At 51.9% G+C, this 11,295-nt stretch overlaps 1 protein-coding gene across 1 annotated transcript in view; it reads right to left on the bottom strand.

Moving 5' to 3' along the window:
* Positions 1-4,686: 4,686 nt before the first annotated feature.
* The window catches only part of LOC125717110 (UDP-glucose:glycoprotein glucosyltransferase 1-like), a 12,668-nt gene continuing 6,059 nt past the window's right edge, over positions 4,687-11,295 (bottom strand). The window contains exons 3-16 of the mRNA XM_048990090.1: positions 11,068-11,170; positions 10,523-10,602; positions 9,726-10,074; positions 9,548-9,633; positions 9,295-9,379; positions 8,971-9,059; positions 8,691-8,795; positions 8,491-8,575; positions 7,807-7,989; positions 7,246-7,406; positions 7,016-7,130; positions 6,788-6,904; positions 6,397-6,565; positions 4,687-6,231 (exon numbers count right to left, since the gene is read on the bottom strand). Of these exons, the coding sequence (XP_048846047.1) occupies positions 6,206-6,231; positions 6,397-6,565; positions 6,788-6,904; positions 7,016-7,130; positions 7,246-7,406; positions 7,807-7,989; positions 8,491-8,575; positions 8,691-8,795; positions 8,971-9,059; positions 9,295-9,379; positions 9,548-9,633; positions 9,726-10,074; positions 10,523-10,602; positions 11,068-11,170 (1,753 nt within the window). The 3' untranslated portion in view covers positions 4,687-6,205. The remainder of the gene's footprint in view (positions 6,232-6,396; positions 6,566-6,787; positions 6,905-7,015; positions 7,131-7,245; positions 7,407-7,806; positions 7,990-8,490; positions 8,576-8,690; positions 8,796-8,970; positions 9,060-9,294; positions 9,380-9,547; positions 9,634-9,725; positions 10,075-10,522; positions 10,603-11,067; positions 11,171-11,295) is intronic.

Raw genomic sequence — 11,295 nt, forward strand, 5'->3', positions numbered from 1 at the left:
CAGCCCTCTCTGAGCAAGTCTCCAGGCCCGGGGAGAAAGCCTGCTCTCCCGCTGCAGCCCAAACATCTCGAGTTGTGCCCACATTACAAGCGAGGCTGCGCACAGATATTAAATATTCATTAATGTCTGTCTCAGTAAACAAACATGATTCACAGGCAGCGTAATGTATTCACACCACTTTGTTATTTTTTTTTTTCCATAATTATTGAATTGCAAACCTGAGTTGGTAAAAACTGTGTTTGGAAATTGTGGAAGTGGGTTGTTCTGAAGGAGAAACGTCCCGCCTTGTCACGAGGTGGACTCATGACCCCTAGAATCTCTCTTTACGTATCGACAATCCATGTTGACCTACTCGTGCTTCAGCAGTGCAGCACTGCTGTAAAATGTCCAGTAGAGGGCGACTGCTGATTAGCCTCCCCCTCCAAGCCCCCCCCCCCCCCCCCCCATTCTACTGAGACGGCCCATCTAATCAGCACAGAGACACAGATAATAGTCAATGAGAACCAAAGCATATTCAGAGTGTATCACGGAATAAAAAAAGATAATGCAATGCAAGAGGCAGTATGAACTTAATTAAGAAAATGAATACTGGCCAGTGTTTTCCTTTGCGCGTTGCAGACAGGGTATGTGGCAAACATATTTCCATTATGCATCTCTTCAGAAATCAAAACAGATTTGCAACTGGCAGACGGACTCAGGATAATGAAAATGAGGAGGCCGCCACGCGTCAGGAACAGAGTCAAAGCGAGCGACTCTCTCGAAACGGAAAATATACACAAGCTCTGCCGTGGTTGGCTCAGATCCGGAACATAAAGGCATTTCTCTGGACTACGGGGCCTGTGGTATGACAGGCAGCTCAGCCACGGGATACCCTGCAGGCGCGCAGGCGAATGAAACGAAGTCCGAGAAAAGCAAAGCACCAGCTTTGCCGGTACCGTTTGTTCCCCTCTTTCACTCGCTGCCTGGCAGAATCGTCAGCTGACCAGGCGGCGAACCAGCAGGACGCCTTGCAGGAGCTCCCCGGCTTGTCTCGCTTCTCGACGGCCGGACGGAGGCGGCGCCTGACGCCTGTCCGGGCACTTCGAGGGATACTGGCACCTTGCTGCCGTAATATTCTATCACACTGTGGCTGGGAGAGGGGCTGACGGCACAATTCAAACCCCCTTCCCATCCTAAAAGGAGAATATACAGACAATCAAGTGGGAGGAAGCCAAACTAGCACTTAGCAACCAGCAACATGGAGTTCCTAAATCAGCCTCTGGGGGGCGCCAGTGAGATGTTCAGATGATCAAGAGATGATCAATCAGTACAACATTCTGAATTGACATATGGACCTATACTTGAAGCGACAACAAAACCTTCATAAAGTCCCTACCAGGCTGATGTTTGGATATGAGATCACTCACTCGTCCAAAAATGAGCCTTTCCGCATGTGCTGGACATCAGAGCAGATTCATGATATCCCACAGCTTAAAGGAGGTGCAGAAGATGAGCTGTGGTCATTCCTGAGGCCTCTGACAAAGCACGACCCTTAGTTATCGTCTCACCGCTTAAGCCTGACACTTTTGCGTACAGCCGGGTCCATTTCTGACGTCAGACGCTTGCCGGTTCATGAGGGGGAAGGAAAATCCATCTCCCGAATGACGTCCCGACGTCTGTGCAGCGGAGCGACGCGTCGATCTTTAGCCGCAGCCCCAGCAGCACGGGGAGGGAGGAGGGGTGTCCAAGGGCAACGTCGGCGGGGGTGGAGCCAAGCGTGTCCACGCAGTCAGAGGACTTTGTTATGGCCATCGATCCGCGGCCACGTGCTTTCTGAGATCTCCAATTATCCCTTTGGCCAGACTCGCTTGGGAAATTACGGTGGACCGCTCGCCGGCTAGCTACCTGAGGTCGTCTTCCCAACACACAATCCCCGCCGCCCCCCCCCCCGACACTCGCCTCTCACACAGGGCTGCTGGAAGCGGATCGATGCTAATTCCATTTTTTTATTCATTCATACAGTAAATGCATCTCACAGTGATTTGTTATCCTGTCCTAATAAGCTAATAATGGTGAAACTCACACTTTGTTGGCTGCTGAAACGGCCAATCGAAATCCAAAGCGCTGGGGGATGACTGCGACTTGTGCTCCGTCCGGCACACCAAGGCACCGTCTCCTCCTCCATCCCCCTGGGCGACGGCTAGACGCTCACACAAGTGCCGAAACATGGCCTGCCCTTGTGGCCACGCGCACTAATCCGGCCGAGTGTGATGGAAGGCGGGTCACCTCTTCAGGGCCCTTGGTAGCGTCAACAAGGGAACGGTCATTCTCTTCCGTTGAGGCTGAGCAGTTAAGAGGGCCATGCGGTTGGGAGGTGTCACAGAAATGACCAAGAGCCTGCCAACCAACCGCTGCTACACCTGCGATGTGCCACGACTCTCGGCACACAACTCGGGTGGCACGTTTGTTGGATAAACGACAATAAAAAGGTTGACCTTTTGCTGGCTCACAAAAATGTACGTTCTCTTACCCGCCGATGTGACTCATGGCTGAGGGGGGAGGCAAAAGAAGCATCAGCTGCCAGTGAAACATCACACCCGCCCCCCCCCCCATACCTCACTGGATCTTCTTACTCAGATTTCCTGCTTTTGCAGCGTAAGCTCAGCCATACAGTGCCACCTAGTGAAAATTTAAAACGATAAACGTGGCTCAGAAGCTAGCTGGGTTATATCAGCTGCAGCAAATGAGATACAGAGCAGCAGGAAGAATATGTATCAGGCTAAAAGTCCAACAAAAGGCTGGAAACGGACCCAAGAATCAGGCTTCTGTTTACCTGCAGGCAGAGATGGAGCTGAGGTGGCCTTTATCAACGTGGGCAGCGAAGCTGCAGGGTACAGCTTTTTAACACGGCGGAGGCATGAGAGAGAGAGAGAATGGGGAGATAAGAGAAGGAAAACAAAGCAGGTGAAAAGGACAGGGCAGCAGACCAGTGCTGCAGGGGTACGGCAGGGGTACAGCAGGGGTACAGCAGGGCCGGTGCTTCCAGAAGGATCTCTGCGGCTCGCATAAGGCCTACCTCCTGATTAGCACTTGAAAGGACAGGCTGGAGGCATGGAGAGGGGGGCTGGCGAGAGAACGGAGGGCCAGGTGACGGAAAACACCGGACTGCGGACGGCTTCGAAGTCTGCCGCACTCATTGGGAACGACTTGTATACGTGAAGTGCATGCCCAAGGGGATTTCGGCGGAGAAACTGATGACAATGACCTTGTTCAAAGGTCCATCAGCATTGCCCCACGAATTATTGACCACCACAAAAAAAAGAAAGGAAGAAAGAAAACGCTTTCAATAGACAGAACCCAAAGTGAGCCGTTGGCCAGAACGTCGCGCCTCGGAGAGCCGAGTAGGGGAATTTGGCCATACAGACCAAAAGCGGACAGCCATGGTCGTCAAGATAGCGAAGCATAAGCTGCTCTCCTGCGCCATCTGCTGTCCATTCGTCAGACTTTTCCATAGCAACAGCAGTGATGGGGAAGCGCCCCCTAAGCCCAGAACACCGGACCCCTAGTCCCCAGTTATTGGGGGGGTGGGCAATACCGAGCAAGGAAAAATAACAACAAAAGGACAGTGGTAAGTCATCTACATGCAAATTCATCTGCCTTAACAGAACAGCCGCAAAGGACAAATAGCCTGAACGGAACATACCGAAATAAGTGGAACAGGCGTAGCCATGGTAACCATGAACGGAGACAGCCGAGTGGGTGGAGGATCCGGACTAAAACTGTCATCTACATGTAAATGGTCCTCCTTTGGGCCCCGGCGCTCGCCATATCGAGAGCCACACTTTTTTTGTTTTTTGTTGTGTTTTGTCCAGCTGCTGGTTTTAACTCCCCGTGACCCCGGATATATAGACATGTGTTTTAAAGGCAGGAAGCTCATTGGTGGAAATGGACCTCACATGGTGATAGGCTTCTTACATGGTTACATAGTTACAAATCACACATTCTAACCTCTACAGCCGAGGGTCTCTCTCAGCAGGAGGGTCTCCCCTCGGGAGCAGAAATGTGGACTGTTTCGGAGGGAACTGGGAGGGAGCAAAAACGTGGACCGGCTGTGGGTCCCTGAGGACCGGACTGGGAAACACTGGACTAGAGGGCAGTGGGAGTTTCCTGCATTACCACTGCCCTCTTTGCCGACCATTACTAAGGCTGACCAATCATACAGCTTGTTTTAAATTAATGAAAATAACGTGAATATCAGGTTCACAGAATGAGTACTGAATTTTTAAAATAACATTTTCCTGAGGACAATCTATCCACCCACTGAATAATTTGATTAAATAATTACTGTAATCAGAGCAAATACCAGAAAAGTGTGAGATATAAGGCAGAAAAGGCTGAACTTCTTTACCCCCCCTGATGGGTCACTCACACATACAGTTAATTCTGAATCATTTTTGTCAGGCGGGGAAAACCCATAGTCACATAGAATAAGCCATGAAGGCGCGCACGGACCGGAACCTAGATTCATACCTGAGGGCGTGAAACCGCTGAGCCGCCATGCTGCCTAATCTTGGTAACACGGTTTAAAAGAAAGCGGAGCAATTCTGCCCTCTAGTGGTAAAAAGCAGTTATGCGCAAAACAAAACACGTGCGTTAGCAAATGACATTAAAATGAAAGTTAAAGAAAGTGAAACGACACAACAAAAATTTCTTTGGTCCGTTTTAATAAAAAAATTCTGATATTCCACAATTAAGAGTACAACTATGACCAGTCTAGTCCATTTATTTCCCAAAATACATTTAGTTCAATATAAAGTACAAAAGAAAACAGCGACCGATGACAGGTGGGTAACGCTGTCTCAGGACGGGAAGCAGGCTGGAAAACGGCGTGTGCGAATCTGTTAAAGCCGAGTGGCCTGTTTTTTAGCGCATACTGAAAAGACGGCGTAGCTCCCCTGACGGGGTCCCCACGCCAGCTGCGTGAGCGATGCCGTAACAGAATGTGGGGCGCGGATTTCGCCTTTCCCATGTCAGTGATGGTCCGCACAAGACACGGGGAAAAATGAACGGCAGACTTAAAATGAGAGCCCTCTATAAATAATCTGAGTTTTCCCATCACCGCGAAGGGAAAATTTAGAAGGGCCGGCTCACAAAATTAAAAAAAAAAATCAAACCTTACATTTGGACTCGACCAAATCAGAAAAGACAAACTAGGGCGTCCTTCACCGGATCATCACCAGAACCGCAACACCCAGAGACAAAGACGGGATTCCAGGTGGGTCTTCCCCCACCCGGTCAAAATCTAAACAGTTCTGTCTTTTGGTTCTAAGGAGGGCAAGTTCCTATGATTCCTAGGTAAGGCAGTAGCGAGGTGATGACCCGAGAGTGACTGAAGCAGATAGCAGTGACATTTTCAGGTAGGGGACGGTAGACACTGCATACAAACACTTTGAAAACCACTCTGCCTAGTTCCAGGACCTTTTTCGGTCAATTTTTCATGCTCTTGACACAGCTCTTCCCTGAGATGCACACCAAAAAAAAAGCAAATCAATCCCAGAAACCCTCACCTTGCATGAACTGGCCCATAGATGGATGGAGAACAGCGAAAACAGATTTAATTTACGATCATGCACAAACTCTGCCGAAGTGGGCGGGGCTCTGCCCAAGCCGTGACAGAACTATTCATCACGTGACACTGAGCCCACTTACCCGATTGGATAACAACTGCCACACAGACTAGCTAAGGTTAACGTCGAGGGCTTTTAATGTCAGATAACCCGCTCTCCTTTTCACATGATCATGTCACGACCAGATCTTTGAACTGCACTCCACTAGTAGATGCAATCAATAAAACTGAGAATTACGGAATAATATTACTCAGGACTTTGAATCTCTTCTCACCCTATGACCCCAACGGTTGGTTCTTCCCTTCATTCTCAATCATCATGCACCACACAGGAAGCCCCGCTCGCAAATCCAATCCCACTGCCAACCACCAACCGGACCCCCCCCCCCCCCCCGGTGGTCCACAGGGACTCCCGCAGACTGACATCTGCATTCAATGTTGCTGGCGGTCGAGTTGTTCAGCAGGACTGTTGACATCAGGAAAAAAAAACTGATTCTGTTTTTATAAAAAAAAAAAAGGAGAAAAGGAAAGGGACCAAACGGAAAGGAGAACACAGCTCTTTAAACAGAGCGGAGCGTCTCCTTGCAGAGAGGTTGATGCCTACAGCTCAATGTGCTGTGAGGGATCTGCAAGAGAGGGGGGGGGGGGGGGGGGATAGGAACTGTCAGCGATGACAAAAGCACGACCTTCTATGGAGTGATGGGACAGGACCACGGGCCACTTTCAGCAGTGACACTGACCAAAGGCGGCCCTCTTGACAAGATGCTGAGGTGTCGCCGGGGGATACCCACCTGTCTTACTCCCAGGTGTCGTCTTGTTGCCGCTGGCGACGCCGACTCTCTCCTTCTCCTCCAGGAACTTGCTGTAGATGCGCTTGATCTCCTGGTCGTAGTCGGTCCACTCGGCCACTATGCGGACAGCAGCTTGGAGCTTGGGCTCCTTTGTCTGAGGATTATTGCACTGTGGGGGGGGGGACGGGCGACAGGACAGAGGATGTGAGGAACACAGCCAAACCTCTACTAGTCGCGTAACCTGCCCCTGCCTTGAGATCAGGGAGAACGACATTTCTACCACTGAAAATAGAAAACAACAATTCCAAGATCAGACTGTGAATATGCTGATGCCATCTTTAGCCCCCCCAACATTACATGGGCTTCAAACGCCCTGACCCCCCCATCATACCAAGTCAATGGTCTTGGCTGCCTTTTTGGAGGCATCATCGCACCAAGTTTCACACCACAGCCACTCCTGGGGGAGCGATTTGATTGGCACTTGGTGGATCATGTTGTTGGGCAGATCCTGGAAGGGGATTAAACAACAGCAGCTATAATAAGCAGGATGCAAGGTGGACTGGTCTGAGGACCCCAGGGGCGATGTCCTACCCCAGCCCCAAGGAGAAGCTCTTCTCACCTGATCCAGGTTGGACAGGCTGTTGGGGTCCTGGCTCAGGCCCTGGTACTGCCCTCGCAGGCGGTCACCAGCCGCGATCTTCCTGAACTTCTTCAGGTCCACCACATAGAGGGCGCTGTAGGGACAGGAAGGCAGCCTCAGTGACGAGGCCGGACACAGGACAGGCGCAGCCCGGCACAGTGGGAAGGAGACCGGGAGGGAACCGAAGGCAGGGCGTGAAACCCAGTCACCTGATGTGGTACTTGCGGCCGGCCAGGTGACTGGCCCAATAACCCGACTTCCAGAAGCGATAGCCATCCATCTCGTGGCGACTCTCGCAGAACGGGGTATAGCCGTAGGGCGCCCCTTCCAGGTTGAAGTCTCGCAGCTCCTTCAGGTCTGTGCGCACTATCTGAGGGGGGGGGTGATATGAAAATCTCAGCTCTTAGCACAGCACAGACGCGCCTTACAGAGTCACCAGTAGGAGGCAGCAGAGCACCACCGTCTGGTAAAATAACATTTTTTCAGCCTTTTCTTCATGAGGCAACCGATTTAAATTTCACGCATCCATGTAATTACCTCCATTTTACAGACACAGCTACGTTGCTATTCCCTCATTTTACGTTCTACAATGAAATACACAGGCTTCATTAATTCAGCGTCCATATCGGCTGGAGTAACTGGCCTATTTGACATTCTTCACATTTTAAGCACCTGCCCATATTTGCCATACTACCTCCCAAATGTCCTCATTCACAGGTACAACAGGCCCAACCCGAGCCTTTAACCGCAGCGCCACCCGCTGCCCCTACCTGGTCGGCGTCGACGAATAAGATCTTGTCGACGGCCAATGGGAAGAGCACGTCCAGGAAGAGGATCTTGTAGCCCCAGATGATTCGCTGCTTCTCGGTCTGCTGGTGTAACCAGCGCGGCCACTTGTACTGGACCAGCTCGTACTGGAAGCCGTATTGCTCCGCCATGTAGGGGATGAACTCCTGGGGGAGGTGCAGCAGTAACCCAGGAAGCGGTTACATTTGGCCGAGTGTCGCAAAGATGTACAGCATCTATCCCCTGCTTTCCCACCCCGGTCCTCATAGACCCAAAGACGGTCCACGTTTTTGCTCCCTCCCAGCTCCCTGCCAGACAGTCCACATTTTTGCTCCCTCCCAGCTCCCTGCCAGACAGTCCACATTTTTGCTCCCTCCCAGCTCCCTGCCAGACAGTCCACATTTTTGCTCCCTCCCAGCTCCCTGCCAGACAGTCCACATTTTTGCTCCCTCCCAGCTCCCTGCCAGACAGTCCACATTTTTGCTCCCTCCTGGCTCCCTGCCAGACAGTCCACATTTTTGCTCCCTCCTGGCTCCCTGCCAGACAGTCCGCAGACTGCTGAGGGCCGGATTGGGAAACACTGCTCCAACTTGATTAAAACTAACTTTCCGAGATTTACTTTCTGACACCCGCGGGTTCCTGCCCGCACCGCGTTGACCCAAACATACCTTGAACGAGGGAGAGAGGTAGTTCTTGAGGAACCAGAACTTGACAGGTGTCTCGGTGTTTTTCAGAACTGACAGCATCATGATCCTGTTCGGAAATGACAGGTTGAGAGTAGCCTCAAGTGAAACTCCACAAGTAACGGCAAACAAAATAAAACGTGCGACACACTGTAATGAGAACTGAGGCGCGTTGTCAGGCTCACCGCAGGAACCTCTCGTAGAGGTGCCCGGATGCCACGGAGAAGATGTTGATGACGTCATCCTTCTCTTCCTTACTTTCATCCACCTTCTCCGTTCCTGTGAAGGTCCTGCAGGAGAGAGGCGGGGGTCAGAGTAAGCGGAGAATGTGGGGGCACTTAGGACCTGTCATGACACACAAGAAATCTTCAGGTGGGAAACACACTTAATGGGATGTTTTGGGGGGGGGGGGTGTAAATCTGTTCAGTTAAGGCTCAGGGGGGTCACAGGGTGGGGGGGTCTCACCGTTTCAGTGAACTCCAGAGCCCGGCTTCATCGTCCTGAGTGTCGTCACTGAGGAGCTCCTCGTTTATCTTGTCAGGCTTCTTCTGGACCTAAAAAACAGGCACACGCCAAACACCCCCCAGTCCATCTCTTTTTCGTTCCTGACACAGTAACAATCCCACAGCTACCAGGACAGTGGTGACCAATATTCCCCCGTGAGACCAGCGGCCATTTTGCCTCCTAAACCAGCACAAGAGGGATCCCAGTGTAATCCCAGGAGGGCGCCGCCCTGCTGGGCAGCCCCCCCCAATTGCGGCGCAGAAGCTCACGATCGGGCAGTGCTACCTTGACTTTGATGATCTTGCTCTTGAAGCTGTTGAGGACCACGATGAGGTCATCAGCCTCGGGCGAGGAGTCCGTCCCTTCGTGACTGCCGAAGAGCAGGGAGGCGGCATGCTGTCAGCTTACTCCATGATAACCACATTTAGTAACCACGATACTATTTAGTCCTGTGATTGGTTGGCATCGTGAATAGGATAAGCGATTACAGGAGATGGATGGATGTATGTATGGACACTTTGTTCCATTTTAACGGTACCTGTAGATCTTGTAGATGTCATCAGACCTTCCCTTCCGGAGCTTCAGGATCCAGGCTCCAGGGTTGGCCTTGAGCTGGAAGTAGCCCTGAAAGGCAACACAGGGTCAGGGCGCCGTGGCAGGAAGCGGGCGGCGAGGTGCTGGGCTGGGCACTGGGGCGAGGGGTGGGGGGCACACACCAAGTTGGCCATGACGATGGTGTCCACGATGACGGGGTCGGCCGCCGTGCCCAGAGTGAACTGCAGGCCGCGGGGGGGCTGCCCCGTGGTGACGTCGAAGCAGTGACCCTCGAGGAGCAGGTACTCCAGCTCGTACTCTGCGGAGACCACGCCGTCCACCTCCTCCAAGTAGATGTTGTCCAGGTCGTAGCGCGTGCGGACGGACTCCACCATCCAGCTCTCGGGGGTGTTCAGGTTGAGGGTGAACAGCGGAGTGCGCGGCATGTCCAAGAACTTGGCCATGGGGCCCGGCGCGAAGCTCCCATCCGCGGCGAAGGAAATCTCCGGGTCCAAGACGTAGCGGTAGAAACTGGGGGCCGAAATAGGAGCTCAGGGTACCAGCTCTCACTGGGGGGGGGGCTTTGTCTAAATGGGATTTCACCGTGTTATCATTCCGGTACGTCAGTCGCTATTACGGAGCAGCGTAGGCTGAGAAAGGTAATGTAGGTTCGAGGTGAAATTAAATTCGGATGCAATGACACTGGAATATATATTAAAAACAACCCAAAGCATTCATAAGAGACGGCAGAGGAAACCATCAAAGATCGGCACGTCAATACAGTTAATCATATTCCCGCGATACCAACAGTAATGGCTTGATTCTCCTTCCACCTTATTTAGCTGAAGGTAATATCTAGAGATGAATCAAACTCTGTGTTCGTTTCAGGTCTCGCTCTGCTCCCTCTTTGCCGCCCACGCCTCCCGCATGTTTTCCTGCGCCTGGCAGAGCTGCGGAGGCAGGGAGTCCAAGTCCTCACCTTTTCAGCGGCATGTCGGACAGCTTGGACTGGCAGTTCATGAACACCCGCAGGTTGATGTTCACCAGTGTCTTCAGGGTCTGGGGGGGGGGGGAGGTGGGGGGGAGGGGCAGGGGAGGTCAGCAGGACTCCCAATTATGGCAAGCGCCCGCTTACCCCTTCAGCCAAAACAGAACACCCTTAACCAGCCTCCAATTATAGTGAGTGATTCAACACAGTGACCCAGCATCCAATTACAGCAGGCGAAACAAAACAGCCAGCCCCCTATCCAATTAGAGAAGGCAAAACAAAACAGCCAGCCCCCTATCCAATTAGAGCAAGGGAAACAAAACAGCCAGCACCTGCTAATCAATTAGGGCATTCAAATCAGAGCAACTGCACCCACAATTACAACCCAAAATGGATGGATCATGAAGCGAAATTAGCAGAAACACAATTTAGATAAAGCACTTCTACAGAAGGTAAATGGGATCTTCCTGGCCTTAAGGGAATTTCATATCCACTCCAGCAGGCTGCATATCATCAGCAGACAGAGCAGCACTCACCGTCAGTATGGGGGCCAGCTTTTGGGCGTCCCGGGTCACGGGGTCGACCACAGCCACCACGTCGAAATACACCTCATTCTCCCTGGGTCTGATCTTCACCGCACTGTGGGTACGGGTGAGGCGGGGGGGAAATGCACATGTTTGGAGACGTCACACAGCTTCGCAGCATTCTCAGGAGGTACAGGCAGGTTCCTGTATCTACACCATTATCTCCTGGTTACAGGTACA

The sequence above is a fragment of the Brienomyrus brachyistius genome, chromosome 21, assembly GCF_023856365.1.
Source record: "Brienomyrus brachyistius isolate T26 chromosome 21, BBRACH_0.4, whole genome shotgun sequence".
In the NCBI taxonomy this organism is placed as follows: domain Eukaryota; kingdom Metazoa; phylum Chordata; class Actinopteri; order Osteoglossiformes; family Mormyridae; genus Brienomyrus; species Brienomyrus brachyistius.